Genomic DNA, 20352 nt, shown 5'->3' with positions numbered 1-20352 from the left:
AAATGGAAATGATTGGACTATGTCTATTGGTAACTTTTCTATCACTATTTGGGAGTTTGTTGTGTGATGATTTTTATATTGACGAGCTCTAAAACTTTCATCAGTTCGTAAACCACAATTTTCAAGTTTGAAAATCATTCGATTTTGAACATATTCTCCTCTTTGCGTACACTTATGACAGCAATTGTAGCCTGTATGGCTTTTGATACCCATAACAAGTGACCTTGCCGGGGCATCACATATAAATGATCGGCAGCTTACATTAAAGGTTTTATTGTTGTATGAAAAATTAGTGGCAATAATTTCGTTGAGTTCCTCAATGAAGGGTGCTAAAAATGTATTTATGTCTTTGGGTTTACTGTTGCCTGTGTAAACTCCTACAGTATGTACCTGTTTTGTGCCATTCACATTTACTAATATTGGCCAAGCTTGAGCCAGCGAACTTTTTGCTAACGGTAGCCCGTCAACATTTATATTTAATGCAATATTGTCACTTTCATATGAAGAATTAGTCAGGAAATCGGTCAAGCAGTCTTTTAGGCCATAGTGCACATATTCTCCACCTTCAAGCTGAATAATTGGCGCATCTCTAGGAGTTTTTTTTAATGTTCTAGCGTCGTTTGGTAGATTTGGTTCTATTTTTTTTATAATTACCAACAGATCATTCAATGCTTGGTTAGAAATTAAATATTTTACACTCCACTGAGCCAGTTCATTGCGTATATTGAAGTTTTCAAAAATATTAGTAATTGACGATTCATCACTCTCGGTACAGCTTAAATATTCGCAATTATTTTCTTTAATTTGGTCACAATTGGAAACACCAGCACTGGAATCTTCACATTCACTTATTTTTTGTTTTTTATTGTTTAAAAGAAGTTCTATTACTTCATTCGTTTCTCTTCTCACACTTTTTTTATATTTATTTGGCATTTTATTACCTTTTATTATATTTTTTACACAATGAAAATGCACGTCCGTCCGCTCGCTTAACAAACTTTGCAATGAATTTACAGGCAAAACAAAACAACACAAATTCCATGAAAATAACTAACGGTACCAGTTTATAGCTGACGCGTGGGCAAACGACGACAGCGTCGATTAAAAAACTATTGAGAATAAGAAGGTTTTCTCAATCGTCAGATTGAATTATACTTGAGAAACAATTGTGTACAACAATAGTTTCTCAAGCATAGTTGAGAATTGCTTGTGAATTCACATTTAAAAAACTATTGAGAATAATAAGTTTTTCTCAATAGTCAGATTTCTTTAACAACACTTGAGAAACATTTGTGTACAACAATAGTTTCTCAAGCATAGTTGAAAACTGTTTGTGAATTCACATTTTAACAACATTTTTTTAATATTACTAAAAAAAAGCTTAAGAACAACTATTATTATAAGCTTGTTCTCAAGTGGTATTGAGATTTGATTACTGAATGGTATGTTGGGTTGGTACAGACATTTCCAAAACCGAAATATGTGTATAAGTTCTGTCGAAGATAACATAACTTGTGTGAGATAACATAAAAACAAAAAGAATCCGAAAATTCCACAATCAAATGACCTTGAATATCCCGAAGACCGGTAACTGCAAGATTACCATTCATGATAATTGTGTTGCTAGGGTTTTAAAGACAAAGTGCTATAAGAGGTGCGGTGGTAAATGTAACAATTAATGCCAATGACACCGTTACCCCTCTTTCACGAACATTTCATCAGGCACAAGATGTACAACTGTACTTAAATCGTCGTTTGTCAACACTCAACATGGTCTTCCTTTTATTGCTGACCACGGGGGTACTGATATTATTATTGACATTTACAACGCCCAAACAACAAGACCTCACCAGTCCATAACGGAAATGAGAACTATGATGTAATGAAGTGTTGACTCCCGGAGGACAACAGACTTTGTTGCAAAATGTACCATTTGAAAATCAGAAGAAAGAAGAAGGTGTTAACAATGATAAGGTAATTGAGCCGTCCATCCTTATTTTTAACTCTATTTGCAGCGGAAATTAAATGGCTGACTTTTGGGGAAAAGGCAAAACCAATAAGCAACAATTCAGTCAAATGTGCGCAATGTGGATTTTCTCACGTCCACGGAATGTACTGATTAAAAGATGCTTCGAAATAGATTTAAATGATACAACACCATTCCCAACAGTAATTGAATTTATAGAAAGATATATAAGTACTGACAGCTCCGATCAAAAAGTAGCTCAATACAATACTTACCAATTCCACAACCATAACCGCTCTTGTCCCCGTGAATATTGGGTAGAAAAAAATATCTTTTATTTATCTAAAGATGTCGTCTCATAGTCAGATGATTGCAACATGACAACATTAGTATGGACTACGAAGAATACATGCTGGGTTTAAGGTCCTCATTAAGGGTCCCATTCACTATAAATCATACTGTTATGTCGAAGTACACCTATGTGAGACTGACTAGTGTATGGCAAACTCTTCAATCTTTATTCTAAAAAATGGATTTTTGTCCCAAAAATTGCATTTTGACTCGTAAATTCTTTTTTTTTTATTTTCAAAATCAAAACTATTTTGATTTTCTTCATGTATTGTGTGTGTCACACATACATAAATAAACTTTCAAAAATTGCACGTACTATGTTAAATGGTGTGCGGCATCATGATGTATAGTGTATAGGGCCCTTTAAAACAGCAGTAGAAACATTCGGATAAAAATGTTAACACAATCAATTCCAAATTATAAGCATTACATAGATCTAATATGGATATCCAGTTTATTTTTGACGCATACACCTTTTGTAGCTATATAATATAAACCAGTCGAATAGGGGGATGTCGAAGATATTAAGAGACGCTGTCGAGGAAATTCAGACGGGAAACTTTTCTCTGGATCAAAAATTGAAGCACATAGCTCATAAATTTATATTTATGATACGATTTATGCCCTGCAGAGTTTGCAGCGAACTATAATTTCAGCAAAACTCTAAAATACTAGAGCAAGAAGATATTGAAATACCGTAATGTATAAGAAGAATGCCACACGTTATAAGATATAGACAATATGCCATAAGTAGCCATGGATATGATTTTTTTAGAGAGATTTTGATGCTATACAAACCGTGGAGATCAGAAGAAAATGAGCTTCTGCGTGTTAACACATAACAACAGTGCTCAATAAATAGAGACTATAGAAATGAACAGACAAAAGTATAATATATTTTAAGAAGGTGAGCTAGGCAACGCATTTCAAAATATACAACTTGAGTTTGATAATATGAGTAACAATAATAACGAAGATACTATTGAAATAGACAATAGTTCTTTTATAATAAAAATTAATGTGTTAATCATTGAATTAAAATGTATTTTTGTTAAACAAAAGCAATAGCAACCTCACATTGAAAAGTATAAAAGATAACGTTTTTTAACAAACGGATTTTTGGATGGTTAATACTTTGTATGATATCCTTTGTTGTGTTTTACAGCTTTCAACCTTGGCGTAATAGATTTTACCAAGTTTTTTGTGTATGATGTTTAAATTTTTCCTTTAATAAAATGATATTTTCTACTCCGGCGGCCTTGTGTCATACCTCACTTGGTTCATCCGACCCAAAACAAATTAAATTTGCTTTCATCGGCATAATGAACAGATTTGCAACATGAAAAATATTTTTTTTTTTTGTGTTCCTGAACGAACTCCTATCGGATTTTCCGGTTTTCGGGGGTTTATGAATGGCTTTTTCAGTGCAACTGTAACCTGAAGACAATGCTTACGAAATTTTTTTCGAATTGTTTTTGGGTTACATTTCTTTTCCAGATTTTTCTCTGCGATTTTTGCTAAACTTAGCGGGGTTATAGGTTACTTGTAGGAGCAACCACTTTTCGTCTCTTATATTGAATATTTTTTTCTCGCTGGTTTTCGGCTGTCTATTAATATTGAGTATTTCTGCAATTTCCCGTTGAGATTTTTCTAGTTCAGTGTGGTGAAACTTTTTTTCTCGGCAACCGATGCACATAGGTAAATTTTGAGTAATTAGGCGGATAAAAGTCCAAAATTTTAATACTAGGTAAGTACAAATTATCCCCACCTTCTTTTACCATACGTCACCGCTTCCGTGCCATTAGATGCAAATTGATTTTTAACTTGATGCGTATTTCTAATTGAGCGCCCATATTATATCAAATTTCGCAATACGCATACATTTTTTTATTTTAAGTCGTGTAGTGAAGTAGTATTTTTTTATTTTTTTCTTTATAAAATGCGTTACACATTAGGCTTTTCTATTAAAACAATAGCCACCGAATCCCGTTTATTCCTTAAATAAAGAAGTTTAAGGTATTTTGTTAAAAAAATGTAACTCCAATTTTTTATGAAAAACAACCAGAGGTGACTGGAAGGCACTTTGGAAGTAAATAACTTTCGGATTCGAGTGAACGAAGCATGAAAAGAAAAAGTGAGGAAATTAGATCAAATGTTCATATTGAAATAATTATATATGCCGTACAAGTCATACTGCAACGAATGAAAAAAAACTGCCTTAAATGTGCTCAAAGAAATAGAAAATTCACCAGCAAAGGCTAGTAAATATAGAAAATCTTACTCCAAGACCAATGAAACAATTGCTTCTTTGATCCCGTTCCAAACACTCGAAATAGAAGGTGCCGAATCCGATGCTAGTATATTTATGTATGTGTGTCCCAGTACAAATTATTTGTGGTAAAGAAAACAATAAAGTGTTGTGGCAAGACCCAACAACATCATCAACACAATATTGCCACCCCATTAGATTTCGGTATGTAAAAGTAACTACAGATGTAAAAAAAGAGGAAATAAGTTATGTGCAAAATTAATTAAGATCGTCACAAAATGAAATTAAGAACCTCAATCTAAGGATTTCAATATTTTAAGCACACAGAATTAGCGGCGGACACGTCATTTATTAACCACTAATTAATAAATAGATTTAAAATCTCATAATGGTGATTTCAAAATGAACACAACATAAGGAACAAATTCAATTTACGGACACCTCTCACATCATTTGGAATTTTTTACCATAGGTAGCCCTTCTAATGCTCATTACAATAACATACATTTGTTGGGGGGAAATCGGTACTTTTCGAGTTCTAAAAAATCCCACTTTTTATTAAATATCTTTAGGAATACCTCTAAGAAACGTTTAAAATTTTTACATCAGATAGTACTTTTGAAGCTGATCACAACCACATATTTTTTGTGAATCTCTGTACTTCAAGAAATATGGGGTATCAAAATTTCATAAAACCTACATTTTATACCCTTATTTATTAACCGAAAATGCTGTGAATGTATAAATATACATATAACATATGGGCTGATATTTTTATATCTACACATTAATAAAGCCATTATAATATTCGGAAACAATTTAAATAATTTAATTTTATAACAAATTAAAGACAGAACAAATTAAAAACTAACAAATAAATTAAATTAAAATAAACAAATTAAAAAAAAGTAATAAATATATCAAACATTTAAAAAGATATTCAATTAAAATAATATATTAAAAAATAAAATTTACAAATAAAAACAAGTTTTAAAAAATCATTAATAATAATCATCCTCATTTTCTTTTGAACTTGATGATCCGATGTCTTCCAACGCAACAGAAGCTGCAGAATCCCCTCGAATTCTCTCAAGTTCGGAGTCAGCTGCAGGGGTGGTTGAATCATACAGATGGCCCGCGAACTTGGAAAGTTCTTGAAATGGCGCCAGAGCCCTTCTATAGTGTTTGTGTGTTGAATTGCTTGTGGATCGACGAAATTTTCGGAGTGGTTAATTCTATAGTGTGTATAACGCGCTCCTCATCTAATGTATCATACGCCTCAAAATAAACAAAATAAAATTAATGTATATATAAATATATAGATAATATATAATTTGCCTTTTAACAATCCAAAATTATTACCGAGTCTGGCTTAATATATTTTTATTGAGGGGCAGTAAGGTTTCTTTCGAACGATATTGCACCAGCTCTATAAAACATTTATTACTTGATCGCTCAATCCCTCCAAAAACCGACTGCTTCTCAACTGCATGTCCACGGTGATATTTTCTTTTGCCTATTTTCGACACGTCAATTTTAATTTCCACACCTGGACCACCAAACTCAATTTGTGTTTGGAATTCACTAAAAATGACAACTTCCCTACAGTAGCTATTCCAATTCACAGCATTGTGGTTACTTATGGATATCTCTTCCATCTCTTGATATATTTTTAAATGAGGGGCAGTAAGATTTCGTTCTAACGATCTTGCACCGGCTCTATAAAACATTTCTTACTTGATCGCTCAATGCCTCCAAAAATCCATTGCGCCTCAACTGCATGTCCACGGTGATATTTTCTTTTGCCTTTCTTCGACTCGCCAATTTCAATTTCCACACCTGGTCTACCAATCTCAATTTGGATTCGGAATTAACTAACAATGGTAACTTCCCTACAGTAGCTATTCCAATCCACAGCAGTACGGTTACTAATCGATATCTTAAATTAAAGTGTTCCCCTTCTTTTTGTCCACACATATATATAAAAACTATAATTTTGTATATTGGCAAGTGGGACTTGTCAAAAAAGTACGTTTCCTTAAGGAACACTTAAAATTATTGTTTTATTTTTTCGGCCTCGGACCTTTTTACTGCACCTAAATTATACATTTATTAAATTAGTCTAATATGTTTTTAATTACTTGTCTCCACGTATTTTAATGGATGACCCTTTTTACATTTATATTGTCCCTCTCTCGGGATCAACCCCCACTCCTGCAATTTATTCACTATTGTGGCGGACATAGCCTCATTTCCACTGCCCTCGAATAATTTTACAATACAAGATAATTTCACTACCATATTGCTCAAACTTTGTTTAAAATAAAAATGTATTAAACAATTAAAAATGCGGATGTTTTCCAACATTCATTCAAATGTCTAATCAAGTAGAAAAGAAATAACAATCACACCTGACTACTGATCAAATAAATATTTGGAACATTTCCAATGTAAAGTACATTATTGTTTACTAGAGTTGGGTAGTTCCGGAACGAAATAGTTCATGGGAACTATTCCGAGAAAGGAAGATCGGAACTAGTTCCAACTCTTTAACTAATATAGTTCCTCTTTCTGTTCTCGCTCCTTTTTGGTCTCGTTCTTTTTTCTGATCTCGTTCCTTTATTCCCATATTCTTCATTCGTTCGTTTTTCAAATGCTGTCACATTGTTAACAACATATATAAATACGCTCATCAATTTATTATTGTGTAGAGTTAAATTTTATTTTTTTGTTTAAAATATTTTTATTTATCTATAAAAAATATTTTATGCTTATCGTCCTGCAGATGAATTCTGTAGCTTCATTTCATTTTTAATTTTTGCACAATTTTCATTCATCTATTACAAAATCAACACGGAACTATGTGAGCGAAAAAAAAAAACAAAAAGAACGATGAGTGAGGGAGATTCAAAGGAACTATAAAGAGCAAAGGAACAATAAGAACAATATATGGAGCAAAGGAACTACATTAACACTAGAAAGACGGGAATTTTGCATATACCTATATTGCCTAAAATCGGTCAAAATGACTTCGTTCTGAAAAATTTTTTATTGTGTAAAGAAATTTTTTTAAACTATTTTTTTAATATTTGTTACATTATTTACAATCATACAAAACGTTGTTATTATTTGTTTTCGGTGGTAGGGCTCTCGGGTTTCCCCTTTTGAAAAATAAGAGTGCGGACAAAACGTTCGAAAAAAGAGGAATACTTTACTCTAAGAGTGAAATCGACTGGAAATATAAAATTAATTTTTCCCGATTTGTGTGTTCGTATGTGTTTCTAGAGTAGCAAACGGGTTTCGATGTTGTTGTACCGATCTGGTCATATAAGAAATTTACTTTATACAGTAATAAAAGTAGTTTGATTATTTAATATTTCAAAAAGGTCAAAATGACCGCTTTTAGGCTATTTAGGTATAGCACATGTGAATACGGGGAATGAAAGAGGGGAGGAAGCAGCTACTATGATTAATAAACGTAGTTCTGTGTGGTAGAAAAAGTCACCAAATTTTAAAAAGCTGAGTCATAATATACACAATTGTTTTTGTACTTGAAATTTAAAAACCGTCAAAATGACTGCTCTCGGCAATCTAGTGTTAAGGAACTAGTTCCTTTTTAAAAATGGAACGAGAAAGATCGATCCGCTGCGTGAACTAGATTGCCCAACTCCAGTAGACAAAAAATCCTTTTTATTAAAAAAAAATCAATTGTTTTTAAGTAACCGGCGTTCGGCCGGGGCTTAAGACGAGCAAATTTTTCTTTAAATTTAAATGTTTTTCTAAATAGACGCCCTTGGCCGGGGATTTGAGACTTTATTCTATGGAAAGGTGGAACATGGGCTGCGCGAGTCATATACAAATTGTTACACATGATTAAATAAATCCCCGGGCCCAGCCGATTTTTTCCAAACCAAATTTCCCAAGAAGTGTGGACTTCCTCCCATAATACTAACATATTTATGTAATCAGGTCGAGTATACATACCTCTGTTGATCCAGAACAAAAAGCAAACAAAAAACCATATATGCTTATTGCAGATTATAACTTTGTTGCAATGAAGACAATGTGCGACCACGACACAATTCCCTAACAACAACAAAACGAAACTTTTTCTATCACCATGAGAGATAGACGTACACATCACAATATAAACAGAGAAACCAAAATGCCGTTTACCAGCCAGCTAGCCTGCCAACCCAACCAACAAACCAGCCATGACGACGATGCACTTTAATTGCACCAAAAGTGCAAAAGCTTTATCAACAAGTTCCGAGCAAGAGAGAACATACGCGTGAAATGCAAAGCTTTTTACCACGACGTTGTTGACTAACTGCTGCTTGGTAAATAGCAAAGAAAAAAATAAAACAAAGCGACCGCCTGATGATGAAAAACACTGCAAATGCTGCACTTCTTGGCGAATGTGTTTTTGGTGCCATAGACAAATGACGTCACCTTAGGTGGAAGAGGAAAAAAGCTTGGCACACTTTGTCTCTTGGGGAATTGCATTAGTGGGCCAAATGGAGACTTGGTTCTTTTCGGTTTTGTTTGCGGATGTGCCACTTGTCCTAGCAGCATTTGTCATGTTTGTGCCACAAGAGCAGGGCATAGTTAGACGAATAGACAGAAACCCGATGCAGCTGATGCTTTGTCGTCGTTATGCAAGTTACAAGTTGGTTACTAGGCCACAATTAGTACTTACTTGGATTTGGGATGGATGGATACTTACACTTCACATACTTCTAACTAACGTTCATTCGTTTGTGTGCCTGTGCATGCATAACTGAGTCATGGGGTGGGTCATTTGAACTAAACACCGCCAACAGTTGTCCGTCCGGCTGGCTAGTTGGCTTTTGCCGATTAGTGTCTAGTTAATTGTTTGACGCGTTATTGATTTCGACTCGCAGCAGTGATTTGCATGTAATTTGCAGTAAAGATGTCAGTCAGCCAGCCAACGAGCCAGACTGCCAAGCTACTGCAACTGCATTGCAGCTTTTGGGTACGAGTATTTCGCTGTCTGTGTGTATCGGTGTTTTTGCGCGCTTTTTGTGTGCTTAGTCAGTTTGTACTCAACAGCCGTTGAGTTTGGTTGGGCTTTTTGCTCGTGCTAATATTCTAAACTGCATAACGGACCTGACTAACGCGAGCACCACCACAAATAGGGGGCAGAAAATCACACATCTGTAACAAACACACACACACGTTTGGAAGAGGTACAAAGAGGGCGCACAGTTGCATGCATTCATATGTGTGCGTCTCTGTGTGTGCGAGCATTTCGTTGACAACTATTTGGGAGCATTCATTTGTTTGCTGCAACCTAATTTCGATTTCTTTTGCTTTTTCACCTACGAAGCAAATGTGGCGGAACGATAAATAGGAGGACCTCTTATCATCAAATACGAAATATGTCGGCAAATGAAATCTTGACTTTCATATTCCTACGAAAACATTAAAAGTTTGGCAGTTGTGACAGGAGACTTGGTGTCACTGCATTGCAGTATTGGAATTTGGCGGATTACCCCCAAGAAGCCAATTGTGAACTACTCATAAATTACCACAAGCCGTAGATAGAAAACAACAATCATTACCACGTCACACGTAGCCCACTTCGCTGCAAGTGCAGCATTTGAGGACGACGAAGACGACGGGCAGTCGAAGAACGCCACCCACAGCAAAAGCAGCCAGGTGACCCAACCAGCCACCACCACCACCACGATGAGTACACGCAAAGATGATCCCGTATTCAATGTGAAATTTGTGCAACTGGTAGAATCGAAACCGTGCTTGTGGAATTCAACATTGCCCGAGTACAGCAAAAAAGACGAAATCCAAAAAGCTTGGCAAGAGGTGGCCAACGAAACAAAAGATACGGGTAAGTGAGGTAACCACAAGCACACACTTTGCCATAGCTTAGCAGGGCCAGCGGTATGCGAGTGGGTAAACAAACGACTTAAACAGTCGGTCGTCACATTTATTCTCATTTCGTTCGATTCTATTTGAAGCAGTGGCATTGCGGTTGAAACTATTTACTTGAGCAGTAGATTTTGCCATGGATGTTGGCTGGTCCACAAAAATACAATGCAACAATCATTAGCAGCAACCAGCATGACTTTTGATTTACATGTGTGTGTGTACAACATTTTCATTGCGAAAAATATGCGTACCCACATTCATGTTTTTTTCTTGCTTTAATTCGATACCGAAGACTGTGTGTTTGTCACGTTGTGTGTTAATTTTTCACATCTATGTCATTATAACATGGCGTTATACATACACACATACGCACACACATGGCAACGTTTCGGACTGTGCTACCGATTAGTCGTGTTGTTGCTGTTGTTTTTCTATAAGTCATTCGGCTATTCGGTGCATTTTATGTTTCGCACATGCACACGCACACACTGACACATTTGTATGCAAACGCACATAACAACGGTATTGTGCAAAACACGCACACACACACGAACATTCTCGTCGTCTTCGCGTGTGTTTGACTCGCGACATTGGAGGAAATCAATTGCATGTGTTGCTGCTGCCGCTGCTGAATAGATTTCGTCTAGTTTGGTGTATTGTTGTCGTCGTTGTTGCTGCTGCTACTGCTGTATTTCTTGCTATTGTTCTAATAGATTTCTGTTTTGAAATATTATTTCTGTTCTCGTATCTAAGAGTTAATAGTTGGAAAGCTTTTCATTGTCGTGGCGATTTTCACGCTGTTTGCACTTTGCCTGTTTATTCTAAACAAACATCGGTAGTTCTTGATGTTGGCACAAAGAGACTTTTACGCATTAACTGGCCAAAGCCACGACTGCTTTAACTGGCCAAAGCCACGACTGCTATGAAAATTAAAGTAACAATTTTTAATAGATAATAGAAATGATTAATTACTTCAATGTTTATGAATTGATTTTTATATTTTTATAAAGTAAAAAAGTATGAAATAATTTTTATCGTTATTTGCAATAAAATAATCCACATATTTAAATTATTTCATCAGAAAAAGTACATATGTATAAAAACTAATCTTCCCCGCTTTAGTACAAAAGGAGGCGGACTAACAGTGAGCAGCAAAAGTCATGGTACCCCATACAAATCAAAAAATATTCAGTAATTCCTCAAAAAGTAATTCACAAAATGTCAAATACATACATATATATTTTTATTCCATGTATTCAATCCTATACTACAACAAATTAAAGTAAAATTTAATTTTTTATTAAAACAAAATCGACATATTGCCAAGTCCATATTTTTGTACAGTATAAGTCTTTGTACCCCTGGAGAAAAATAATGAATTATTTAATATTACTTAATTGTTACAATTAAATAGACTTACCTAATATTTGGTAGGAGATCCCTTGAGTTTTAAAAATTCATTCAATCGTTCGGGCATTGAGTATACAAGTGTAGTCCGACGATATTTTAGCCCATTCTGTCAGAAGTATTTCTTTGAGTTGGGTCTTACTGGAAATTGTATGATTTCGGATTCGTTTATCTTGGTGATCCCATAGGCGCTCAATCGGATTTAAATCAGGGCTTTTTGGAGGTGTTATCAACATGTGTGATGTATTGTATACGATCCAATTCTTAACGTCAACAGCAGTGTGTTTTGGATCATAGATCTGTTGGAAGTAATAATTATCACGAATGTTGAGATTTCAGCACTTTGTTTCAAAATATTCATGTAAACTGTTTTATTCATTATTTCCTAAATGAATACCAGCCAACAACAGTTGCTGACATCCCCATTCCATTACTCCACCCCCTCCGTGCTTTACTGTTTTCCGAGTATTCTTTGGATGGAGCTCTTCGCTTTTTTCCGCCACACCAAAGAGCGTCAATCCGATTCAAATATGTTAAATTTCGATTCGTCCGAGAAAATAATTTTTTCCCAGAACTCATTTGTCTTGTTTTTATAATCATTTGCAAAATCGACACGTTTCTTTCTGTTTGTTTTGTTAACAAGTGTTTTTTGCGGGCAGTGCGACCACACTTTTCGATGCACCTACGTACCGTATCTTTTTTAATAATATATTAAAGATTTTAATAATATATTAAGAGAATTTTATTTTACTAAACGATTTTATCCCATATATGATGTGTAATATCAGCTTCCAGGGGTACCATGACTTATGCTGCACAAAAATGTGGAGTTGACACGATCTCGATTTTTTTATGGTTTGTTGGAACAAATAAATGAAATATTACTTTCTATTGTTGTAGTATAGGAGTGAATACTTAAATTAAAAATAATTGTTTTAAATTTTGTAAATTATTTTTTGAGTAATTACTGAATATTGTTTTATTCGTATGGGTACCATGACTTTTGCTGCTCACTGTATATCACCGCATTTAGCAGAACCTTTCAACGAATATTTAGGTTTTGCGTACACTTCGAAATCCTGGCAGGGAACTAGGGTAGTCTTTATAGCAAAAACCCGGCATAGCAATCTACGCAACCCCAAAATCCTATTGTCCTATTAGCCTAACTTTTATTTTTATTTTAAAGAAGAATTTGACAGATGGTCGAGACAAAAACAAGTGTTTTTGTTTAGATACATCATCTTATTATTGCATCATGCTCAAAACTATGGAACGGACAGTCGACACAATGATTAAGAGCAACACTCCCAACTATACGCTAAAGTACAAACAACACGCTGACGTAAAGGGAATATCAGTGGAAACCGCTCTGCACGAGGTGGTACACCACACTGAAAGCTCCTTTGAGAAGATAATGTTTACTTTAGCTGAACGCATTGAAATCGAGTCAGCTTTCAATATTGTCGGTACTGAAACACTTATCCAATTCTTAGAGACCTTACGAGTTTACCCGAATATCATTGCCTGGGTCAGCCACATGCTAGGGAATAGATGGATAACCTGTAGCCTACAAGACATAAATATCAGGGACAGCGTAGAACAAGTGACACCGCAGGGAGGGATTTTATAACCACTGCAGTGGGTTACCACTATCAATAGTTTCTCAAAGACCTTAACTGAGGAGGGATTTGAACCCGTCTGTTATGCAGACGACGTTATAATACTTGTGAGAGGAAAGATCCTAACGTGTTATGTGGGAAGGCTGAAGCGGTGTTATACATATAATTGGACGAGGCCATGGGGCATTAACGTAAATGCGTCCAATACGGAAAAATGTCGCTTCACTAGGAAGAAAAAAATGGGATAGTATTACGAACCCATAAAATATTTAAATAACCATACAGATCCATTGTGAATTCTATAAAGCTCAATTCATGATTCACTTCCTCCGATTTGAAACAAGATTTTCTTTATTTAGCACAGTTCCACTCTTTCGCCAAACTAAGGTTTTCCATTAATGCAATGCTTTCGTCGGAAAATGAGAATTTTCCCCTGAATTTTGTTGCCGTTTTATGTACTCATTGGAGAGAGATGTAATAGCTTCAAAATATACAGCAGTTAACAGAATTCCAGAACTCAGAAAACCTTATAAACATAGCTAGAAACAGAGATATGTTTTATACTTTTGTAAATAACTTATTAAAATAGAAGTGTACATATGTTATGATCGTGATATGATCGCTAACATACGAATATCGAATATGCAATAAAGAACTTTTTTTATTATGAAATTAGTAGGACCAGAAACCTAAACCTGTCTTTTTGAAGATATAATCTTATTAGAATCAAGATTATATCTTCAATAAAGGCATAAAATCGATCTAAGTATTCGACGGGAGATAGTCAAAACTGGCAATCAAACTGCAATCAATTAAAACAGTGTTATGCATCACTCATCATTAAAAACGACTGACGATAAGAGACTGCGAGTTTAACCATTGACGCTCAGTAGCGTATATGGGCGAGCTTAGTTGACAATTTCTAAATAAGGAACTACATGTGAAGATCTGTGAACTGTAGATGTACCAAAGTGCAAGCCAATTTTTTCAATAAAATTTTCCGAATGAGAGGCATATGTCGTACATAAATAGTGTTTGTAGAGCGATTTAAAGACCCCTCTTTACTGGTCAAATTTGTACGAAGGAGTTCTCGGAATTTTTCCGAAACCTCAAGAGTGTGCGAATAGCTGAGAATCCACCATCTGAAATGACTTAAACAGTGGAAACGCAGAGAACAAGTTTATAACAAGGGACACTGGTTTCATGCATGAGAATTATAAAAGTGAAGGAAGTTAGCCATTTAGGGCTTCATTGGTTTATATTCTTCAAATGATCCATTGTGAATCTAAAACTTCGGGGTTTGCCCTTCTAATTTACTTATTTATATGTGGCGACAATGAATGTGTGCTTTTATTTTCTTTGGCGAAAACAATCAGTTTCCACAGTGTCAATTTGGATTATCATACTGGTTGATTCTTTGTTAGCACAAAGCTCTTCTCATCATTTGTGTGTGAGAGAGCTTTTAGTTATCTGATTTTTTTCAAAGTTTGCTGCGAGTAATTTGTGTGACTGAAAAATGAACACTGAGTCTATTACGTGTTGTTTGAAGAACTTTAGTAAACGTTTCCTCATGCAAGCATTTATGTTACGCACATATATGTGTATATCATGATTTTCTCAATCACATGTTAGCGTTAAATTCGAATAAATTGTTAAAAAGTAATCTGGAGGTATGAAACATAATTACCTGTTCGACCACAAGAACATCTGGGCTTTTTAAAGAATTATAATTCGGAGTGGATCTGCCCTTGGGGGAAAGGAACGGTTTTTTGTTTTAGAGCAATTAAGAGTCCTCTAGTGGAATTCTCTAACTATGTTTTGAATTTAAGAAATCCTTAAAATACATTAAGGTTATTTACAATGACTTTGAGATCATTTAGTCACATTCAGCTGCTAATTTATTACCAAAAATATATGTTGTAACCAAATAATGTTTGAAGTTTGCATGGAATATACATGATTTTATAGATTTCTTAGATTTTGTGGAACATATAATTTTTTCCCCAAAAACATACATGGCCCATTTTTTATATATTTTATTACATTAATTTGTTTAACCTACATTCAAATAAAGAGTTCAACAAAAAATATTTACGTTTTCAGTCTCAACACATTTCAATATTTTTGTACTATTAATAAAGCTTTGAACGGTTTTGTAAATTAAAAAGTATTAACAAAAACAAAATATTTCATATAAAAAATTATGTGAGTCATTAAAAATCGCACTCATTCATATTTGTTATTTGTTCCCGTACTGCAAGAATCAAATAGTTTCATATTTTTGTCGATATCATAAAGGAAAAAGTTGTTATCGTAGTTACAAACTATACATTGTAGCAGGTTCTGGAACTGAATTTTTTAATTCTCTCAATATTTGATTCTCAGTGTCGAACATTTTTGATGTTCGACGTCGAGGAACTCTATATCTCAAAATAATTCTGTAAATAAAAAAACTATATGAATGCTGTAATTTGTAGGTAGTGATTACATTAGAGCTAAAAATATTTCAAAATTGCGAACTTAATTTGAATACCCTCCGCCATGAGGTTTGTCATTGAAGCTCCTTGAAGTATTCACCGGAGATTTTGATTCTTATTGGATGTCAAATTTTCCACCCAAAATATCGACCGAACCATTGTCATATATATCAGTAGGGCTTAACGAATACTTTATTAACACTAGATTGCCGAAGGCGGTCATTTTGACCGTTTTTCAATTTCATGTACAAAAACAATAGTGTATATTATGACACAGCTTTTTAAAATTTGGTGACTTTTTGTACCACATAGAACTACTTTTATTAATCATAGTAGCTGCTTTCTCCCCTCTTTTATCTCCCGTATTCACATGTGCTATACCTATATTGCCTAAATCGGTCATTTTGACCTCTTGTAAAATATTAAATAAAAAACTACTTTTATTATTGTATAAAGTCAATTTCCTATATGACCAGATCAGTACAACAACATCGAAACCCGTTTGCTACTCTAGAAACACAAACGTAGACACAAATCGGGAAAAATAAATTTTATGTTTCCAGTCGATTTCACTCCTAGAGTAAAGATTTCCTCTTTTTCGAACATTTTGTCCGCGCTCTTATTTTTCAAAAGGGGAAACTCGACAGCCCTACCACCGAAAACAAATAATAACAACGTTTTGTATGATTGTAAATAATATAAAGAATGTTAAAAAATAAGTTTAATAAATTTTCTTTATATAATAAAGATTCTTTCAGAATGAGGACGTTTTGACCGATTTTAGGCAATGTAGGTATATAAAAAATTCCCGTCTTTCTAGTGTTAACGAAACTAACAAAATGAAAATTTACGGTTATCGACAATTATCGGTAATTCTATCAGTAAACAGTTGCAGAATAGCACTACTGATAGGATCTGTGTCGAAATCTTAAACTATTGTATTCTCTGCCTTTCCAAATTAAAACAATGTGATTATCGCCAAAATAATGTATCAATTGCTGTTTTTAAGACCAATGAAAGCACACCTTTTTTGCATTATGTCTGATTTTCGACTTCATATATAATTCTGAACAATCTCTTCTATTACACAACTATTCACAAAGTTTTTAAATGATTGAAGAATTAGCGTGAAAAACATCAATATGTTGCAAGAAAAAAATTTGTTATTGATTTAAGAATTCAATTTGTCTTTAATAATATTTTGTTTTTCCAAAACTAACTAATTATGGGAAGTGTATATCATCTCATACGTCCATAACTAAGTTATTTCTATGCATATGCGATTTGGTTTTTCCTACCAAAATGATTGATGACGCACAGTGTCACGACCGCGGCCAAAAATGGTAAAAACCAAGTACCACGGAGGACAATTTTTGATGAGAATTGATAGAAAACACTCCAATTAGAATAAATATGAAATTTTATATCGATATGTCGAGTAGATCTGTCTCTACAAAGGTTCAAATCTGATAATTATTTATAAATTGATTTTTTACCATATTTTCGAAAAATGGGAGTGTTTTTCTGATGCTCAAATATTTGAATATTCAAATTAACGGTTATTATAAAAGTGTGTATTTTGGCTGCTGTGGATGTAAAAACTAGGATTCGCTTTAGGTTGTATGTATATAGATATCATATTGTGCATACAGTCGTCCACACTTGTAGTACTTAGTTCATCAAATTTGTAAAACAAATTTAGAAATTAGAGGAGCAGAAAAAAAAGTTTAGCTCTATTTTTTTATTTGAGTGGTGAAAAGTTTGTTATTTAAGGAATAACAAAATAGCTGCGGTCTTAAAGAGTTATTTAACTTTTTTGGTGACCACCTTATGAAGAAATATTCTTGAAATGGTTCGAATCGAATGGTCCAATATGTTATGTATACAATCAAATAAGTTATTGAGGGTCAAATAGGAAGGGGAAGATGGATTCAGAACATAGTACTAATACAATATTTTATATCAAATATGCAATTCAGTGGTAAAAACGTTATTCGAAGCGGAGATATGGGAGAACTGGTTTTAAAAAATATCTTTTAAATAAATTTCAGTCAGTTTGAAGATTATACTTATTTATCGGATCATTGGAGACATAATCTTATAATCTAAATTTAGAGGTCGCACATGAATTACCTTTGTGGAAAGTGCATACAGAAAAATATTAGTTCATGGCATGGGATATGCAAAGTGCAGTACAATAACTTTTAGGCGACTTCCACAAGATGCTAACAAGTCATGCCAACAAATAATTAGTAGCAGCTCGAACTTTTGTTAAAGCCGAGTTAAATACGGATTTTATTTAGTATTTTATATTACAATCCGACCTTGTAATATCCTTAAACAACCATAAAGCAAAGGCCCTAGATTATAACGTGGGTGATACTAAATCGTACATTTGGGAGGACAATATTTTATATATTTTGTGAATGATAAAAAAGTAATTTATTAGTTACTAAAGGATATCAAATATTTATTATACTATAGTATAAATAACAAAAATAAAACTACTATACTTAATTTAGCTGCATATAACGATTTTATGTGCAGAAAGTTACATTTTTAGGGACTTTTGGTATGGTAGGTACCTGAAATATGGGCCAAGAACTAAATTACAACACCTATTACTGTTTTCGCCCAAATTTGATGTAATTTGAACAAAGACATGAAAATGTTCATGGAATTTGGATGAATATAAACAATTTATAGGTCCAAAAAGCGGATTTTCAAGACCCTTTGTATGGGAGGTATATCTTGGTTTTGTCAGTTGCTCTTTAGGCCAATAATAAGCACATGTACCAAATTTCATTAACTTACGATAACTCCTATTTTCGGCCGATGTTAATATGAATTCGCGACATAGTGTGACGTCTTAACACATCCTTTTTAAATAATTAAACATTCGTCATCTCAAAGCGTTTCCGAAACTATTTAAGAATTCAATTGGTCTTTAATAATAAGGTTTTGTTTTTTTTTTTAATATTTCTTTCCAGTTCGAAATTGCCGTGAGAGATGGCGCACAATACGCAGCAGTTTTCTACGTTCATTGAAACTTTCACGGACAAGTACTGGCCGCGGCAAACGTAAATATTATCTCTCAAAGTACTTGCAATTTCTGATACCGTATACAAAGACCCGCCTTAAAAACAGTGCCAGTATTATAGCTCAACGGAAGGCAGCAGCATCCGGTAACATTCCGCCTATGACACGTATAAGCAATATGCCCACCGTTAGTAGTGATGATACCAAAGATTCCAGCAATTCAGCAGATGTTGCAGCCATAACTGAAACCGATGTTATTGTTGCGACAAATGATGGGCGGACAATTGGCAATAGCATTACGCAGTTGCCATGGCCGCAGCCTCTAAATTTACAAGCCATAAAACAGGAGAAAGATACAGTATGTAGTGGGCCACAAACATTAACATCGAATGTCACAGTTACAAGTGCAACATTCAATGCACCTGCAGGTGGTATAGCACCGAACGGAAATTTGCCACACACAAGTAGTTCCGGCACAACATGCATACCAACGACAACAAATAACCTAAATAGTGTTAGTGGCATCAAATGCAACACCTTCAAACCGTTATCCACTAATCCAGCCGTTAATAGTTCATTTCAACACCCGACAGATAACCGAAATCCAAGTGGAGCCTTGGATTTTACAGATTTCACCGAGTGGTTTAAGTGCCGTAATGAGTATCAGCGCCGATTTCAACTGGCATCACCAATGCCCGATGCCGATCAATCTTTTCTTAATAGTTTACTGCCCTACCTGAAGGAGATGTCCGGCAAACAGAACAGACGTTTTCGTCAAAAGGTGGTTGCACTAATCGATAACATTCTTGATAATGCGGATGAAGTTGGAACCATCGTTTTGGAATAATGCGGAGATGTCACAGTATTTCAATGTACATACTAAACATAATGTTAAAAATTTTGTTACCATCGTTAAATAACATACATATGCCTAGAATTTTTTTGCTTTATATAATTAGCTCACTCGCACCAAAAAAAAAAATACACTCTATGTACATAAATGGAAACTTTAATGCAAAATTTTCATTGTTTTTTGTTAAATGCTAACGACAGGATTAAAGTTTAGAATCCTTATGAACATTTTAAGTCAATTTTGTAGATTCGATATTGCCGATTAGAAATGTTTTCAATTCTAAATGACAGAGAAGGCATTGAATACATCAGAGCACTAAAATCTCAAGCTCAAGGTATATTGATAACGCAGGATGCTGCAATTCGAATGGAAAATGTGTATAAAAGGTACACAGAGCACTCAAAAATCTAATCTTTCTTATTGTGGTCATGTTTGTTTTTTGAAATAAACTTACAGACATG

General features: G+C 34.2%; 1 protein-coding gene across 1 annotated transcript; it reads left to right on the top strand.

Moving 5' to 3' along the window:
- Positions 1 to 10288: 10288 nt before the first annotated feature.
- On the top strand, positions 10289 to 19890 carry LOC133336339 (uncharacterized). Its single transcript, XM_061544632.1, has 2 exons — positions 10289 to 10455; positions 18990 to 19890. Exons 1-2 carry the CDS (start codon positions 10299 to 10301, stop codon positions 19883 to 19885), a joined length of 1053 nt encoding a protein of 350 aa, XP_061400616.1. The 5' UTR covers positions 10289 to 10298; the 3' UTR covers positions 19886 to 19890.
- Positions 19891 to 20352: the final 462 nt, after the last annotated feature.

This window comes from Musca vetustissima, unplaced genomic scaffold, assembly GCF_032173495.1.
Source record: "Musca vetustissima isolate MV318-11 ecotype Yass unplaced genomic scaffold, APGP_CSIRO_Mvet_v1 utg9154, whole genome shotgun sequence".
Classification (NCBI taxonomy): Eukaryota; Metazoa; Arthropoda; class Insecta; order Diptera; family Muscidae; genus Musca; species Musca vetustissima.
This window is presented reverse-complemented; position numbering and strand designations above follow the sequence as displayed.

Excerpts from the sequence above, each read along its gene's own strand:
- LOC133336339 (XM_061544632.1), top strand. The coding sequence starts at position 10,299 with ATGAGTACACGCAAAGATGATCCCGTATTCAATGTGAAATTTGTGCAA. Across the intron at positions 10,456-18,989 it reads CAACGAAACAAAAGATACGG|TTCGAAATTGCCGTGAGAGA; the intron begins GTAAGTGAGGTA and ends ATTTCTTTCCAG.